This window comes from Acartia tonsa, chromosome 4 (genome assembly GCF_053477335.1).
Source record: "Acartia tonsa isolate MP-2025a chromosome 4, ASM5347733v1, whole genome shotgun sequence".
Classification (NCBI taxonomy): domain Eukaryota; kingdom Metazoa; phylum Arthropoda; class Copepoda; order Calanoida; family Acartiidae; genus Acartia; species Acartia tonsa.
This window is the reverse complement of record NC_137263.1, coordinates 5,383,066-5,402,476: the sequence shown is the minus strand read 5'-3', so window position 1 is coordinate 5,402,476 and position 19,411 is coordinate 5,383,066. Positions and strand designations below refer to the sequence as shown.

Below are 19,411 nucleotides of genomic sequence, written 5' to 3'. Positions count from 1 at the left end.
AAGGATATATAATTTATGTGTAGATGTAAGTGGAAATCGGGGAAAGAAAAATTTAAAAAGTACTTAATCTTGCCTTTGAATGACTTTATATTATATATATAAGAATGGTTATAGGGTTAAAAAAAATTTCGTAACAGAGGCCTAATTATTAAGAGATATAAGTTTTCCGGAATTGTAATGTAGGGAGTAGATTTGAAATCTGCATCAAATTTTAAGGATTTTTTTATAAAATTCGTTTTTTGTATAATTCTTTATCTAAAAGCGGAAATACAAATTAAGTTAATTAATTTTGGCATCTGTGATTGATGGATTTAAAAAATCTGCGCTCTGATTGGATGTCGTACATCATTCAACCAATTAGAGCGCAGGTAGTTTAAAATCCACCTATCCTATTGGTCAAAATTAATTAACTTAAAATGTATTTTCGCTTTTAGATAAAGAATTTTACAAAAAACGAATTTTATAAAAAATTCTTAAAATTTTATGCAGATTTCAAATCTACTCCCTACATTACAATTCCGGAAAACTTATATCTCTTACTAATTATTGATAAAAAGAGGCATTTTTATATTTATAATTAAAGTGCTTGCTCGTTTTTATGATTGCCAGTTGCAAATTGTATAAAATAGATATAAATCATAAATTTAAAAAGTACTTAATCTTACCAAGGAATGACTTTATATTATAAGAAAAATAATAGAGGATCAAAATTTTCTTAACAGAGGCTTTATCGTTGATAAAAACACTTAGTTATTTATCTATGCTTTTAACTCTCTAAAATTTTATATTGTGACTGATCAAATGTAGTTAATACTTCATACATTTCTAGATGAATTATGAATCTTCATATGAGGTTAGGAGGGGTATCTTCACAGCAAAGTCTGAGGGTGTTTACAAAGCTTCATTTTCAGGTACCTTTGCAATAGATGCTTTTTTTGTGCGCGAAGCGTTTCTAAAATATAAGTTGTCAAGAGTTGAGGTTTTGTAATATACAAATATTTAGATACTTAAAACAAATCTAATATATAATTATAGTTAAAAAGTTGATAGAATTGGTACAATGGGGCTGCTATTCTATAGTTAAATCTAATAGTTTAATTATTTTGTTGTAGTATTTTTTATAAACAAGGGTTGCTGTGCATGGAAAAAGCAGGGAGAGAGAAGACCAAAAATTTTATATATATAGATACAAAAATATATTTTTATTTACTACAGGAATAAGTAATATTGTTGAGAATTCTTTGCTTCACACAAATATCCTAAATAAACAAGGCAGAGACCAATCCAATTCTCCAGGAAAGAGCCAACAATTGAATATTAGCACAGCTACTCTATAGATTAGTTATTTTTCTATCGCGTTGATGCATAGCTATAATTGATATTATCAAGTGTCCCTTCTGTCTAGATTGGTTCGATTTAAATAAAGTCCTTATTAATAAAAATCCTTTCAAAAATCATGATCATTTTAAGACACAGTTTAGGCCTTTTAAAGTTTGGTGTCGGTATAAAATCATACATAATATTCCAATAATAAACAATTAAGGGGAAAGGGGTTGAATAAATGACTGCATGTCCCACCCCGTGTACCCTGTGCCGACTTTTAATTGGGTCTTTGAATATCAACCAATAGCATCGTAAATATTAGCACATCCAAGTCGCTACAATAGAGCAGATAGTAATTTGCTAGCAAACGAAGAAGGTCCCAAGAAAGGGGCCAAATAGTTGTCACGGTTATACATCTATACTTATTACATTTATTGTATCAACCATTAATTTTATTTTATCAATATAATTCATCTTAGTATATCAGAGGCGTGCACTTTAAGTTCTGCCCGTGGAGGGGACATTCAGGGGGTGAAAAAGAAAGGAAGTCATGTCTTTTCAATTTCAATAATAATAGGGTGTTGACATCCCCCTAAAACAAAATGTGGTGGCTATACCAAAGTGTCTCGTCCTACTCCATGACTACTTAGGTCCAATCACTAAGAAACAATACATCCCCCTACGGGCCTACACCCTACTTTCGCACGCACATGATGAATGTTATGATATAAATGTATTACTAATTATGAATGTTGGCTCTGATGTCAGGATTACAAACTGAGGTGGCAGGATTTACCAAGCTCGACTCAAATGCACAAATTAAACTCATCACAGATAATCAAATTTCTGCATATCTCAGGTAGAGATCATTCATTATAATTAAAGGGGGGGGGGGGAGTTTTGACACATTTGCGTAAACCGTGTGTATAGGATTTATCTTTGGACTGAGGGGATAGGTTATTAAAGATAAAATCATTCCCCCAGATTTAAGACTTTTTGGATAGGCCTCCAGGTTCCGGAGCTCCAGGCCTCCAGGTGGTCTCTGGACAGGTAAAAATGAAAAGAAAAAAATTTAAAGAGTAAGATGTCAGCTTATGAAACAAAACATGGATGTTTTTTCTTCAAATATGTTAGTAACATTCAAAAAGATGCATATTTTCAATTTTGTTTTGTAAGCTGACCTCTAACTCTACAAAAAAATTAATTTATTTTTAATTTTTACCTGTATAGAGACCACCTGGAGGCATGGAGCTCCGGAATCTGGAGGCCTGTCCAAAAAAATCTTAATTCTGGAGGAAATTTATCATATAAGAATGGTTTTATCTTTAATAACCTATCCTCTCAGTCGAAAGATAAAGCCTATACACACGGTTTACGTAAATGTTTCAAAACTCCCCCCTCCCCCCTTAATATTTCTATTCAATTATCATGGTGGTAAATTTACAGGAGCATAGAGTTAGGAAAATGGGCAGTAAATTAAACCTCCCCCTATTTTGATGAGACACTATTGCTCCTTTGGTAGATTAAAATTTTTGAAAATATTAATTAAATGTTTAAGCAGGATTCCGGAGCCGGAGCTGGGAGCAGCAACATTTTTGGTGGAGCCGGATCCGGAGCCGTATTTTTCGTTAAAAACGGCTCCGGCTCCGGACTAGCTAAAAATGATTTTTTAAAGTAATATTATAATTTGGCAACGGTCTATTTCCATATAATAAACTGAAAAACTATTGTTACTTAACAAATAGACACACATCCTTCTACTTTTAAATAGCTTTAATCAAATAAAAGCAAAATATCTTATATTATTTATTTTATTTTATCAAATTCAATAATGAAAAAAAATTGATATATTAATTTTAAGGTAGGAGCCGGAGCCGCATCAAAATTATACGGCTCCGACACCCTGTGTTTAAGTTTCATATCCAACCACTGCCATACAGTGCCCCAAAAGGAAAGAAACATTTAGCCAAATAAACTCAATAAATGAAAGAAAATTAAAAATCCTAATAAAATTTTTGTGGGTCATTCTCTTATTTCTAACTCTGTAGTATGATTCTACAGGTGTACATTTTGATACCTACCCCTTTCAATAATTCTTCAAAAACAGATTAATGAATTTTGTAGGCTGGAGAAAGGAGATGAGTTGTGCCTTGGAATGGGGAGTAGAAATTCAGCCAACAATTATCTGAGCGCAGATAAACTCAGCCCAATGTCTCTATCAATCTATAAACTATTATAAATCAAATCCTATTATAAAAAAGAATATTTTGATTAATAAATCTATTTAAAAACTCTTATTTTGTACATATTTTGGGGGAGGTATGGTTACACTTTTTTTATTATTATAAAAACTAAGGGTTTTGCTGTTTGGATAATCATCCTGTTGGTTATAGGCAGGCTTTATTCTACTTTTGCTCCTAAACAGCGCGCAATGGGTATCTTTAAAAAATAATCCTGGTTTACTAAAAGCAACCAAATTTGCACTTGAAAATCACAAAGCTAAAATGGATTGTTTTATGTTATATTTCTGCCCCCGATCTTCCCCGCCGCCGTCTAACACAAAGCTCCTAAGAGCTAGGTGGCTAGTAATAAATAAGCTACATTTAAAGGATATCATCCAGTTAAAAAAAATAACAATCTAATAAAGAAAATTTTAACAGTTTGTTTTAAAAAATTTATTAAATTTTTTAAAAGTTAAAAATGTGTAAAAAATAATCAAGTGCTAAAAAGTTGTATCAAAATATATAAAGTAATAAATAGATACATAAAAACAATATAAATACAACGATATTTCAGCTGTATATTATCTATAATACAAAGTAGCTTGATGTCTGTCCGTCTGACCGTCTGTCCGTCTGTCTGTCTGAAGCTTATGTTCTCAGTAACCACTGAACCGATCGGATTCTACTCTTCAGGGTATATACCTATTGGTCCTGCGGTGGTTTTAAGCTATTTTCTTGGGGGGTGGGACACCCCCAACCCCCCCAAAAACAAAAAAATCCCCCCCCCATTTTTTTTTTTTTTTTTTTTTTTTTTTTATTTGCTGAAGATTTCCTAGGTCCTTTGTTAAAAAATATTTTTTATTCCAGCATTTATTTTGAATGAAAGAATAGCAACATTCTCTCACTAAAAACAATAAATATTAATTTTTTTTATCACCTCTTGGGGCAAAGCCCCTAGAGGCTAGGGGCGAAGCCACTAGTAAATATAAATGCAAACACACACACAAGATTATGAAGTATAAAATCTTAATAAAACAGGAGAGAAAAATCAATCTATTGACATGTTAAAAGTTAAATTCATAAAATGAATAAAACTATAAAAAATTAACAATTGAGCTTTAAAATATAGATAAAAAGGAATACAATAATGATAAACGGGGGGGGGGGGGGGGGGGGGGGTTTAATGCAACCATCTCGTAATCAATGTATAAATGGCACTTAGAATTGGAATTTTGATCTGAAATTTTGCATGAGTAATCCTTGGTAGGTCTATTTTCCCTAAATCGAACAAAAAGTTGGAAAAGTAGCGGCTAACGGCTGGCGGCTCATCCGTATAGCCATTTGTTGGGTATTTTCAAGCGAAATCCATCACGAAACCTCTCTCCACATAATGCTCTTTTCCGATCCAAAACGTTTTCAAACGGTTCTAGCCGGTAGTTGCTGGTACTAGAAATCTAATAAATGTTATTTTGTATCATTTCACATGATTAAAGCAAAAATATGTTTCAAAAAGTTGATTTCTATGTAATTTATGACAGATTTGCCCTAAAAATAGCCAAAAAACGGCAAAACGGCTGAGCCGTTAGCCGTTACTTTTTCAACTTTTTTTTCGATTTAGGGAAAATAGACCTACCAAGGATTACTCATGCAAAATTTCAAATCAAAATTCGAATTTTAAGTGCCATTTATACATTGATTACGAGATGGTTGCATTAACCCCCCCCCCCCCCTTAAATGCAATAGTGATCATAATAGTTGAATTTTGTGATGGTTGGTTATAATGTCGAGCTGTAAAGAGATAGTCTCACTTGCAATGAAAGGGTTAAGGTACTTAAAAAAGTGATCATTAATATGTTGAATATGCTAATTATAGGATAGCAATGCCATGTAGAAAGTCGAAAAAAAATGAACTTAGATTTTTATAAACACAAAATATGTGACATTGTGGATTGTTAAACTTACAGGTGAGGAAACGGATTGTAAGCATAAAAATACAAGAATACTAACTAAGGTATTTTTTTAAAATCAGTTTAACAACACCTTGACAGTTGTAAAGGCTGATTTGGTAAAATTGAGTCACATTCAAATGCTGCAAATATTATTAAGTTTACATTTTAGGTCTTGATAAATTGTAAAACTTCTTGGTAAAACATTAAGATTCTTTCAACTAAACCTATGCTGTTTAAATGCTTCTGCTACCATAGAACATGAAAATCTATTGGAATTACTGAATTAAGTTCCAGTACATCTCGTGTGACTATCCTTTCTGATATGCAAAATCGACCCTGAAATTTAAATAAAAAAAGATGATACTTATACGATAAAAAGATTAGGTATAACATTCAAGTTATGAAATGATATAAAATAACAAATATTGAAAAAGGATTGTCTCAGGCTCCAGGATTTTTCTTCATGAGAAGTATGTCAGAATCCATCATATCTTTAACCAAATCATTAAATGCAACCTAAAATAGAATTAGAATTTGTTGAATGCTTACATCTTCAAAATAAACTCTACTAGTCCTAGTCTTTTCAAAGTTAAATTTGAAAATAAAGGTGGCATTGTAAGGCTATCAAAAAATTAAAATTGAAAATCTTTTAAATAATGACCTTTTACGAAATTTGATAAAAAAAATACTTGATATACAATATTAATGAATAATTTTAAACTCTTTTTGAACATTTGTTCATAGCAATTTAAAGAAAACACTTGTAACTATAATAAACAAAACTAAACAAATTTTGTACTTTTAGAATGATTTTAATTTAAAGTAATTAGGTCAGTTAATATGAAATTAAGTAAAAATTAATGTTATAAAAAAATTACCTTCGGAACCCAGCCTAGCTGAGTTTTCGCCTTGGTTGGATCTCCTAACAATTGTTCAACCTCGGTAGGACGGAAAAACTTTGGATTCACCTTAACCCTGACAGTTCCAGTTTCCTTTTCCTTGCCCACTTCAGAAACGCCTGACCCCTCCCAGACAATGTCGATGCCGACATACTTGAAGGCCGCGACGACAAACTCCCTGACGGAGTGCATGTGTCCGGTGGCGAGGACGAAATCGTCTGGCTTGTCCTGCTGCAGCATTAACCACATACCCTCCACATAATCCTAAACAATGTTAGTAGTAGTGGACAGAAAACAGTTCTTTGTGTCTGGTAAAATTATTTCTTGATGCAATAACTTATTACTCTTACTTAGGTAATGAATACACAACACTCTTTAATTATCTTTTATTGGTGTCTATTTAATCCAAGTAAGCAATTATGCAAACAAAATTGTCTCAACCATGACACTTTGGTTGAGCTTGACTTCCGAATTAGCGGGAAGTTCACGAGATCAGTTGGCGAACATACAAACCCCCAATACCAGGAACCATCAAGTTTCAACAGCAGGTTTGAATATAGATTTATTGATGAAATTATTTCAAAGACCTGAAATTACAATATCAATTAGTTCATAATTCCAGTTATTTATAACCACGTAATCTTATTTGCTTTTTAAAAATCATTTTTCTCTACGGTAAAAATCTTTGGAAACTTTGGCTTTAAAGGAAAATTATTTGGTTTAATAAATCATTGTTAAATGCAACAATAAGGCACATAAAAATTACTAAAACATATATTAAACATAATTAAGTTTCATGCTTAGCTGGCTAAAGCCTTTTTAAATCTACATATAATCGTCCTATACACCATTCTTCCTTATAAAATTAACAAATTCTACCTGAAGCTCTTATGGTTTCAAATCCCTGATATACTAGGGTCGTTCACACACAATGAGACCAATGATAGGCCCAATTTTGTTCTCCGAAATCTTCACACTCTCATATCTCATTCAAAAGTGAAAAACGTGGGCGCATATAAACAATCCATGCCGCGTCTATTACTGAAGGAAAGTCAAAAAAGACGACATTTGCGCTTAATTTAGGATTAATGATAAGGAATTAATTTTGCACTTGATAAACACAAAGCTTCCTCGAAAAGAGGTTAAGACACACCCCCCGTTTGAAAGTCAAATTAACTTCCTTAACGAGATTCAAGGTTTTTTTGCGCTGAGCACTAGCAACATTTCTCACTAAACTCAACTCACCATAATCACATGAGAATGGCCACATCCCGAAAACGTGACAATTTTGCTCCTAACTAAATGAAACCCCGTGAAATGCATACACAATATTATACTCCTCACTAGGACTCATAATACCTCACATTTTAGGATAGAAGGATGGGGATTGGTTTGTACCATACAACATTCCATGCACATGACAATCACAAGATCACATACACAAATCCTAAAATAGATAATCCTATTAATCATGATGTTGTAATATAACAACTATACTAAATAATAATCATTTCATAATCAATAGGTAATAAATCATTATTAATAAATCAATAAGTACCTACGAAATCAGGTTGAAATGTAAATGTAAACAAATAATGGTAAAAATAAAACGAAATAAATCTTAGACAAGAAAATTAAGATTTATAGGTACTTAAAACTAAATTTGTTAAGCATCAAAAAGAGTAGTAAGAAAAATTTTTTCAAAATCCTTGGGCAGAAAGTTTTTCAAACCTAATGAATAAGAACTGTAATATCTTAATCAACAATAAAACTTTTTAATACTTAAAGAATAGCAAAATGATAATATCTTCATTAGAATTTTCATTGAAATTATGAAAAAAATACCAATTTTTCTTTGTAAAAAATATATGAGACTTTAAATATGAATTTTCAATCATCCCTTGATCTGAATAAAAAATGTTTTGCTTGATTGAAATTCATATATAATTTTTTTAAAAAAAATGCTAAAAAAAATACTTGATTTTTTTTCTTAGAATAAATATCGAATCACGCAACCTCGACACATTTATTCCTTTTTGTTAAACTTTTCAGGTAAGTTTTTTTGATGAATTGTACTTTTGAAAAGAATTTAAACTCAATAAAATTAAATTTGAGCATATGAAATAGAATAAACTTTAATCGCATTTCATTTGATTCTTATTTTAGGCATAAAAATAGGCATATGAAAAATGTGGCTTTTTTTTACTAAAAAAAATCTCAATTTCCATAAAATAAGAATCAATTGTTAATCATAATTTTTAACAACTGCTTTTATTTTAATATCTGCGATAAAAATGAAGGAAAGGTTAATTTAAAATATGCATAGTTTATCTTAAATTAATTCTGTGATATTCATATAAATAATAATCAATAATTTAATAATATCATACATCGTGTTCATTATTATAAATGCTTATCTCGTAGAAAATAGAGTTTATATTTAAACATGAACGAAAATATATGTACCTAGGAAAATAATTGCTATATTACTTCTCAAGGTTTAAAATTGTCCGAAGTCGCTAGGTACATATCTACTACGAATCTCTGCTCTCGGAATGAAGAAAAAATCTTTACGCGTGGATTATTAGGAATCCTTGCCTCCGGAGTGAAAGAAAAACCTTTATTTGCTTACAAATTAAAACAAATATCTTGATTTTTTGCGATAATCTTTTAAAAATAATAATAAGAAATTATTTTAAACATTATCATAATAATTTTACATGTTGTGTTCTTTACTTTAATGCATTATCTCATATGAGACTCTGAGAATAACATATTTAAGCAACCGTGAACCATGAAAAAAATACCTCGAAAAATACTTTTAAAAAATCTATTTTTCTCAATCTAAAAAAATCTGCAAAAATCACTTTGTAGTTAATACACACAGACTTTTGCTTTTCAAAATCATACTTAAAGAAACAAAATCTTTTAAAATCTGCTTTAAAAGTCTAAACAATTTTGTAGAATTTTTGTGCTTAAATATGAACAATAAAATTAGTTGAATAATGAATACTTATTCTTTGCAGAACCTTTTTAGGTTCCCTTCACAAGCTTAATATATAACTTGTAATATTTTTTCTTTAAAGATCATTTTCACATAACTTTCTGGCGGCAACACCCGCCATATTTCCACCTGCCATTTGCAGGCCTCTTACCCTGTGTCGGGCGGCAAGGTTGGCAGCAGCCAAGTCGATTCTTGATTCATGACAGCACCAGGGCAAGTAATAAAAGTGTGACTGTCATAAAATTTAGAATCATCTACCGGCTTTTGTCCGGCCGGAACCGAAACTCCCGTCGGCTCTTGTCCGGCCAGAACCGAATTTCTTATTGGCTCTTGCCCAGCTGGAACCGAAACTCCCGTCGGCTCTTGTCCAGCTGGAACCAAAACTCTGATCGGCTCTTGTCCAGCCGGAACCGAAACTCCCGTCGGCTCTTGTCCGGCTGGAACCGAATCATTCAGCGGCTCAATACCCGCCGTAACAATATTCTCAACGGCTACAGTATCGTTACCAATATCATCAGGAATAACTGCAGCACAACTAACATCATTATCAATATTAGCCACGGCAACACCCACCGTAGCCATGTTGTCAACGGCTGCGGCACTAGCAGAACCAAAAGGTTCATCAGCAGCGTTACAAGCAGAACCAACAGGTTCAATAATAGCAGCTACGGCAGACCCAACCGGCCACGCACTCTCATCAACAGCTACGGCAGTACCAACCGGCTCATTATCAACAGCTACGGCAGTACCAACCGGCTCATTATCAACAGCTACGACAGCTTTATATGCAGATTTCTGCTGACCAGCTCCATAGTCAGCACTTGTACAGATAAAACCACTACCAAAAATGGTTCGCCACAACATAGACTGGCCCACTTTCTGGTAGGTTGATGGAAACACGTCAGGATGTGTATTCCCAATGATGATATCTAAGCCTCCACTGATATATGTAAATCTTTCTGGCGGCATCTTAAATATTTTGGCGGCGGTTTCCGGATGGACCGAGCGCATCTCGTTGCCACCTCCGAGGTTAGGCATAACAGCTGCCTCAAATTCTCTCAAGTTACCATCCCTGTCCTTCAGATAGAACACCACATTGCGGCAGGATGATTCACTACCGTCAGCAACAGAAATGTTTGTATATCTGCCGGTAGATTTCAGCTTCAACTTGTGGGACATCTTCTCAGATATAAGTGGTAGACTCGCACCAGAATCAAACATGACGGCGGCATGGCAGGCGCCGCCGCCAGGTGCTACAACTGGAACTATTTGCAGCAGGAAGGTACATGTGCTAGGCGCAAAACTTGATTTGTAGACTGTATTCACACTAGCACTAGCCTCATGCAACATACGACTGTGATAACCGTCGCAATTATTGGTGCCACAGACACCAAGCTTATCCGATTTATTACAATTGTCAGCAGCATGACCCTCACACAGGCAGAGTTCACACAATTTATTCTGCTGGACAACTTTTTTTCGGTCAACAACATCCATCTTCTTAAATGTGGGACAACGGAAAATAGGATGTTTATCCTCGCAACTTTTAATAGGACATGCACTATTCCACTTGGAAGTTTTGTCCTTTCCAGCCCATCCATTCTCATTGTCACTGCGGCCAGACACTTGCGCGGCGGCAGCTCTATCACGATTTCTCTTGCCGGCGCCATTGTCATAGGACATATCACCGGCCAACATGGCACCCCTGGTCCTCTCCAGCAGTTCTACAATCTTCTGGATGTTTGGTTGGTTCATGCTACCTAGCTCCATCATAATTTTGTCTCTCAAATTTTCAGGGCACTTGTCTTTAAAAATATGAATAAGAGTTAGGTGATTGTAATCCTTAGCTGCAGAACCAACGATGGTTTCTACCTCCTGCATCATGCTCTTGAAGGTAGCAATTGCGCTAACCACGTCCACAGGTTTATCCACAGGTTTCATCTTGTTCAGCTTAGTTAAAATCCTCATGAACCGGCGAGTGTTTGATAAAAACATCTGATCAAGAAACGCCCATTGTTCATTATGATCTCTAATCGCTGACACTTGCTTGCGTAGTTCCGGGTTGGTTATCACCTTTTCCATACACAACAACAGACTTAACCTCTGGTCAGCAAATCCATAACCAGAGCATAGATCCTTAAAGACCTGTTTAAAGTTTGGGTAATCCGTGTCAGTACCGTCGAACGACGGCAACAAACTGTTGTCCCAGCGCCCATACTGCGGGTTGGAACTCCGAATGTCCACGGCAGACATACTTCTGGAGAGAATGGCAGGTGTCCCACTCTCATCCAAGTTAGATGAACGACGTTCCATCTCTCTAAGCCTTCGGTACATATCACGTACTTCTTGGCGCAACTCCATGGAAATTTTAAGCACTCCCATGTCCATCTTCACCTTCTCAATGACGTCGAGGTTCCTGGCGACAGTGCTTGACCTCGCGTCGTCTGAATCATTGTCAAGCCAGTACAGAATTTTTGTACACTGCTCCAACGACGCATAAACTTTATCTGCAACAGTTTTCTGCTCACTAGCTTCATCCAAATCACGCTTGAACTCGCGCAGCTCACTAGTATCCACGGCAGGTTTTAGACTTTTTATTAGGTCAGATTGGTCCTTGACCTCACTAAAAATGTCACGAATTGATTTTAAATTCACATTTTCACATGAACTAAAACTTTGGCAGGCTTTTAGATTTTCATAAAACACTTTTATCTGTTCGTCAAACACCTCTAGCCTTTCATTGCCAATAGCGATAGCTCGCTCAATTTTCTGCTTTTTAGTGAGCACCATATTGATTCACTAGGTAATTATTTCACAGAAAAATTGTCAATGTTTTTTTTTCATCAATACACTATATGCTATTGATTTATTGAAGAATGCTAACGCCTATTCTTCAGATTCTTTGAAGAATGCTAATGCCTATTCTTCAGAACCATTTGAAATTGCTTGTGCAGCGCCTTCAACCATCAGGTTATTTGAAATTCGCTTGTGCAGCTCCTTCAAACTCCATTCATTTGAAATTGCTTGTGCAGCTCCTTCAACTTCAGTATTTTGAAATTGCTTGTGCAGCTCCTTCAAACATCAGGTCATTGAAATTTGCTAACGCCTAAACTTCAAGTCCTTTGAAATTGTCTCAACCATGACACTTTGGTTGAGCTTGACTTCCGAATTAGCGGGAAGTTCACGAGATCAGTTGGCGAACATACAAACCCCCAATACCAGGAACCATCAAGTTTCAACAGCAGGTTTGAATATAGATTTATTGATGAAATTATTTCAAAGACCTGAAATTACAATATCAATTAGTTCATAATTCCAGTTATTTATAACCACGTAATCTTATTTGCTTTTTAAAAATCATTTTTCTCTACGGTAAAAATCTTTGGAAACTTTGGCTTTAAAGGAAAATTATTTGGTTTAATAAATCATTGTTAAATGCAACAATAAGGCACATAAAAATTACTAAAACATATATTAAACATAATTAAGTTTCATGCTTAGCTGGCTAAAGCCTTTTTAAATCTACATATAATCGTCCTATACACCATTCTTCCTTATAAAATTAACAAATTCTACCTGAAGCTCTTATGGTTTCAAATCCCTGATATACTAGGGTCGTTCACACACAATGAGACCAATGATAGGCCCAATTTTGTTCTCCGAAATCTTCACACTCTCATATCTCATTCAAAAGTGAAAAACGTGGGCGCATATAAACAATCCATGCCGCGTCTATTACTGAAGGAAAGTCAAAAAAGACGACATTTGCGCTTAATTTAGGATTAATGATAAGGAATTAATTTTGCACTTGATAAACACAAAGCTTCCTCGAAAAGAGGTTAAGACAAAAATGCATTTTGAATTAAAAAGTTCATATTTTGGATAATCAAAAATTTGGCATTGGTATATCAATCTTTCCTTCTGGAATCATAACTACTTAAATACTGTATTTCACATCATTAGACCTACCCTAGCCTACCACATGGCTATTTCAGGAAGATTTAATACCGTTCCGCTGCAATTTTAAGTTCTCTAAATAGATTTAACCTTAAAAATGAAAATTTTAAAGGGGGGGGGGGGGGTGCGAAAGTGAAACTTTTTGAAACCAAAACTAAAACACGGTTGGTTTTTTATTAAATGAATAAGTTAGGGTACAATGTTTGGCACTTTCGATATAAGTAAATGATAATAACAAAGCCACAGAATACGATAATACCTTCAGAAAAATCGATGAAAATAGTTTTTATACTAAATTTTGGTTTTTTATATTTTTTCTAAAATGTCATGACAGAAGATGCAAAATGTCGTCTTAGTTTTTTGAAAGGATTAATCTTCTCTGAAATCTAAATTATCAAAATATTTTTTTTGGTAAATGATTTTACGATATATGTCAAACATTTTATCAGAAAGAAATATTTAAAATTGTGAAGTAGAAACCTGAATAATTTTTCTTGTGGAAATAGTTTTCTGCAAATGTTGATAAACATATGTCTGCTAGCATTAAGATGTTTGTACTGCCAATACACGTTGGGTTTTATTTAAAGAATTTCTTTAAAATGTTTTTTTTTTTACATTGTATACCAATAACGCAATATTTGCTATCAGAAAACCCCCGACTAAGACTCGCCTACGACCCGATCTTTTAGGATTGCTTTGTAATTTACATTTTTGAAAGTCTTTCAACAGTATACACAGCAAATTCTCTCTTTTTTAACTAACTTTCCGAATAATATACCTAAAGCATTTGAATTGACAAAGGCTATGCTAATATTTTTACCATTCAATTTAATATTCTAATAAATAGCGCAACCCTCCAAGTTTATGACTACTTTTCATGAACATATGATTTAAAGAATAAGCTCTGACGCAATGTCATATAAGGATATTATAATATTCATTAAAAAAATTGTTATTTTTGCATATATGTTACATTTTACAGTGTTTTGTGGCTCAAAAGAAAGACAATTAAAAATTATTTCATATTATATAGTTTAAATTACATAAGATAACATAGAAATAATAAAAAATTCCCTTTCTTTTTTTGTCGCAAAAGAGAATTCAACAAAGATTTTCATTAAAAAACACCTTAGTGTAAAAATTAAAAAGTTTAAACATGGTCACAAAAAGATTCAATTAGTTTATTAAATGTTTCATTTTCAGCAAATGACGATTAATCTCTATTACAAAGAATAAAGTGTAAAAAGATATTCTCGTTTCAATTTTAAGCAACTTAAAATGCATTTTAATACCTTTTAATGATTTATTTTTTAAAACATCATTTTATAAAATGTTATTGATTTTTGAAGTTATATATTAGAATGTTTTTAAATTTTGTTAACATTTTGTTTTAAATGTAGAAAATTGGTAATTCTAAACATTCAAAAAATGATTTTATTAAATTTTCATCACTTAAATTGCATGTTTGATGAAATTGTCAACTGATAATTCAAGAAAAATCGTTTAAGTTTTATTATATTTTACTTTGAAATGTTAAAAAAATATATTATTGTCAAAAATGTGGAAGTTATACCTACTTTCCTCAAAAAAAGACCTAAAACATGCAAATTAACACGTGTAATGAGATTTTTTTTCTTTCAGGTTTAATTTTAAGTAATTATTGATATTTTTTGTAAAAAGGATTTTATATAAAAAGTTTTAAAACTCGAGTTATGTAGTGGTTCTAAAAAAGGTTGCGAATTTATGCAATTTTCTTGCAAAAAAAATTTTCTAGGATTTTAAAAATAGCAAAGGGTGTTATTAGACGTACTTACAGATACAATAGCTAAGTCATTTTGGCCAAACACTAAAATAAAGTTTTGACATCTGAGGGTCCAACCGTGAAAAGTCAACAAAGGAACTCAACTAAAAAAAGAGTTACAGGTTTGAGATTTTGCATGGCAGTTTTCGGCGGTTGCGACGCCGTTTCTTCACAGTTCCATATTGTACCCCTATAAAGCAACTGCCATGCAAAATGTCAGACCTGTAACTCATTTTTTTAGTTGAGTTCCTTTGACTTTTAGTTTTGGTTTCAAAAAGTGTCACTTTCGCCCCTCCCCCCCCCTCCCTTTGTTTTGCCATTTAGATGAAGTACCTATAGGACTCGGCTTTTGTACCAAGTTTCAAGAATTTAGCTCAATATTAAGACCATTTTGCTCACTGTTTAAGTTTAGATGTCATTACGCCCCCCCCCCCCCTCCTTTAAAAAGAAGAAAAGCAATACCTTAGCATGACCCCAGTCTCTCATAGAATCAAGATTTCCCAGTTCAAAGAAATCCATCTGATTTAGGTGAATTTTTGCAACAGACCTAAAGAAAAATTATTTGAAAGAGCATGTTCATTATATTACTTTTCATGAGAAGCGAAATGAGCTATCACATGTACGAACTTTCATTTGGGAAACAAAATAGGTTGGTTCAAAAATATTTTTCTTTTTTAAGATCAATTGACAATTTACTAGCTAATTAATTAAGGGGGGGGGGGAAGTTCTGACACATTTGCGTAAACCTGGTGTATAGGCTTCATCTTTAGACTGAGAGGATAGGTTATTAGGGATAAAATCATTCTTATATGATGAATTTCCCCCAGATTTAAGATTTTTTGGATAGGCCTCCAGGTTCCAGAGCTCCAGGCCTCCAGGTGGTCTCTCTACAGGTAAAAATGAAATTTTTTTTTTTTTTTTTTAAGAGTTAGATGTCAGCTTATGAGACAAAATATGTATGTTTTTTCTTCAAATATGTGAATAACAATCAAAAAGAAGCATATTTTGTTTTATAAGTTAACCTAACTCTTCAAAAAAAAAAATCTTATTTTTAATTTTTACCTGTACAGAGACCACCTGGAGGCCTATCCAAAAAAGCTTAAATCTGGGGGAAATTTATCATATAAGAATGATTGTATCCCTAATAACCTATCCTTTCAGACCAAAGATAAAGCCTATACACCAGGTTTACGCAAATGTGTCAGAACTTCCCCCCCCCCCTTATGAAGAAAAAAAAGAAAACATATTTGTTACCTACCTAGTAACTTTTCTGGTAACAAAGGTTTCTCCTCTTCTAGGACTCTCATGATTGAAAAGAATGCCATTACAAGCGTACATATCGTAAGCTTCTCTATAATTCACAACTGACCTAAATAAAGTCAAAATTGTATTCCCATGATAACTTTTTTATAGTCATAGTCGAAACATAATATAAAATTGCCATCAATCAAAGGCAAAAATCATTCAAGATAAATTAAACCTATGATCAAAAATGTCCTTTTGTATCAGAAACATATGTTTAATCATAATTTTCTAATACGTTATCTTTAAAACGTCCTATGAAATAAAAGATTATATACAATTCATGAATATTTATTGAAACTGATAAAATTTGCTCGGAATACAATCTTTAAGGAATGTTAATTTTTAAACATTTATTTGCTAGGTATGTTTTGTATTACAAAATGTTTAGAAATTGTTTGGTTTTTTGGGGCCCATTTCTAAACTTTGTTTCTGAAAACATAAAGTAACTTACCAATATGCAAATAATTTAGCAACACCGTAGGGACTTCTAGGGTAGAAGGGGGTTGTTTCTTTCTGAGGTACTTCTTGAACTTTACCATACAATTCTGACGTTGATGCCTTAATAATAGTAAATTCATCTCAACTAATTCAGACCAACACTTTCCAAAACCTTCACCTTCAAACCTTCGTATAATCTATAATACAAAGTAGAATGATGTCTGTCCGTCCGTCTGTAGCTTAAGATCTCGGTAACCACTGAACCGATCAGATTCTACTCTTCAGGGTATATGCATATTGGTCCTGTGGTGGTTTTAAGCTATTTTCTTGGAGGTGGGACACCCCCAACACCCCAAAAAATAAAAAATCCCCCCTCCGATTTTTTTTCTTGTGGAGAAGTTAGATTTTTTCTTCTTATGGAGAAGTAGATTTTTTTTCTTATGGAGAAGTTAGTTCAGCACCAGTAGTACTAGGGGCGAAGCCGCTAGTAGATTAATAAAAGGGCATAAAGGAATGTCTTTGTTTATATGTTAGCAATAGTCTAAAAACCTATTAAGAAATTTATCTTGAACTTCACAGGAAAGCTTAATGTTGGAGAGTGGATAACTCTTAGAACATTTTCCGTTGGCGAAGATGTAGGTAAAAATTATCCCTACCAATCCTACATAAAAAAACCTTTATAACAAAAGGCTCTGAAACATCATACAATCAAACCTCATTTTTTCCTAAAACAGATTTAAATCCAGTGTATGGTAATCTGATGTATAAATATTACCTGATAAAATTTGACAGATTTTTCTAGACCACAAGTTCTGATTGCATCCAGAAGTCTCAAGGTTCCTACGCCATCAACTTCAGCTGTATACTCAGCCAAATCAAATGAAACCTAAACCAAAAGTTTATACTTTCTATATTCACTATTCACGAAAGAAAGGTGAGGAGTTGGAAAACTTTAAACAGAGAATTCAACTCTTTTCTTGCGCATAATGTAAACTAAGGACAATGAAAGAGAGTAAAAATATCTTATTAATATGATATGTTATTTTTTTTAATGTTACTTTCTTCTTATTGAAAGGTTAAAAATACTTTTACTTCGCTAAAACAAACTAAAATCTTACCTTGACATGACTTTGTGCGCCAAGATTATAAATTTCTGTTGGTTTTGTTGTATTGATAATTTTGACTAGACAATTTCCATCTATTAAGTCTCCATAGTGAAGCACCATCTTACCCTAAATAGGATACAACAATTTAAACAGTTATGTTAGTTTTGTAAATACTTTTTATGTTAATTTTTACCTATACATTAATATTAGTAGGAACATTATTTTGAAATCTCGTGGTATTGTAGGAAGTAGAAATCTAGGAGACTGCATTTTATTTGCTAGATTTAGCATGATTAGCAATTTACCACTTAACATTGTCATAGACACTTTGAATTCGTTTTTTTTCTTAATAATATTCCTGTGGATGAAAAGCCACCTCATGATTTAGGTTTTACAAACACATGAATAAAAGAATGCATGACAGAATTTTAGCTGTCAGTAGTAAATCATATATTTTACATATGTTAAAAAAGGCCTAATGAAATAAATCAATCTCTAGCAAGTCAGAATTTTACAAAGGCTGTCACCACTGCCCCTTGACGTCTTTTAGTTCTTGAATATTAATTTTTTGTTGCTCTCCCTTAAAGTGCCTACCGAGCACTGAAACACAGTCCTCTTACCCCTTATTTTTAAATTAAATTGAAAATAAAGAGGGGGGAGGGGTAATTTTCTATGACTATCTCCTTCAAGGCCTAGAATTAGAGTGCCCTAACCCAGGTGGGTTAACCCATATCTATGTAACCTACGCGGACATACGTATAAGCAATATCTTTACAAACAAACTAAAAACCTTAATTTATTTCAAAATGAGGGTGAAGATGGAGGGGGGTATCTAATGTTGATATTTAATGTATAATATGTTGCTTTGTCCTGTAAAACATTTGATTTTGAACCTTTGCATTATCACTGTTTGATGATGAAGCAAAATTAATACAAGAAAATATTGAAACAAGTTTTTACTTTTCTATTAAGTAGAACTTACTTGTCTATGAGAGTTTGGATCATCATAGAGATGTGCAATTCTTCCAGTATTAAAGGAGGAACTTCTACGGATTATTCCATGGACCTCGTATCCTTTCTCCAGTAGAAACTCTGCCAGGTATGATCCATCCTGCCCAGTTATACCAGTGATTAAAGCTACTCGTCTAGATTCTCCGTCAGAATGGGAATTCATTTTCTATCTCTGTAAATATTACATTAAGTAAACACATTTAAAAGGTGATACTTTCCAAAATGCTCCCACTTGGGGTCATATATATATTTTGGATTTGAAAAAAAAAAAATTATTTAGGATCGATGGGAGATGATAAGTTTACAAATAACTTGATAAGTCTCATATGCATGAAAATTGCTCCTCCGAATTCCCTTCCTTTACAATTAGCATAAAACCTTCCTAAAACACAATGC

At 33.1% G+C, this 19,411-nt stretch overlaps 2 protein-coding genes and 1 long non-coding RNA gene across 4 annotated transcripts in view; 2 read left to right on the top strand and 1 right to left on the bottom strand.

Annotated features, from left to right (window-relative positions):
- LOC145318159 (uncharacterized) overlaps window positions 1-1,411 on the top strand; it is a 32,208-nt gene extending 30,797 nt beyond the window's left edge. The window contains exons 22-23 of the mRNA XM_080159505.1: window positions 830-911; window positions 1,216-1,411. Of these exons, the coding sequence (XP_080015631.1) occupies window positions 830-911; window positions 1,216-1,337 (204 nt within the window). The 3' untranslated portion in view covers window positions 1,338-1,411. The remainder of the gene's footprint in view (window positions 1-829; window positions 912-1,215) is intronic.
- A 451-nt stretch (window positions 1,412-1,862) lies between these two features.
- LOC145315787 (uncharacterized) lies at window positions 1,863-3,615 on the top strand. The gene is made up of 2 exons (XR_013878134.1): window positions 1,863-2,182; window positions 3,448-3,615. It is a non-coding gene; the product is annotated as an uncharacterized LOC145315787 (long non-coding RNA).
- A 1,992-nt stretch (window positions 3,616-5,607) lies between these two features.
- Gmd (GDP-mannose 4,6 dehydratase) lies at window positions 5,608-19,211 on the bottom strand. 2 transcript variants are annotated; one of them, XM_080155868.1, is made up of 9 exons: window positions 18,987-19,211; window positions 18,017-18,130; window positions 17,674-17,784; window positions 16,912-17,018; window positions 16,414-16,524; window positions 15,618-15,702; window positions 6,373-6,657; window positions 5,897-6,010; window positions 5,608-5,704 (listed from the first exon to the last, which is right to left on the bottom strand). In XM_080155868.1, exons 1-8 carry the CDS (start codon window positions 19,176-19,178, stop codon window positions 5,936-5,938), a joined length of 1,080 nt encoding a protein of 359 aa, XP_080011994.1. In that variant the 5' UTR covers window positions 19,179-19,211; the 3' UTR covers window positions 5,608-5,704; window positions 5,897-5,935. The 2 variants fall into 2 exon arrangements, with proteins under 2 accessions (XP_080011994.1, XP_080011993.1); XM_080155867.1 differs by lacking the exon at window positions 5,608-5,704 and having other exon boundaries at window positions 5,787-6,010.
- Window positions 19,212-19,411: the final 200 nt, after the last annotated feature.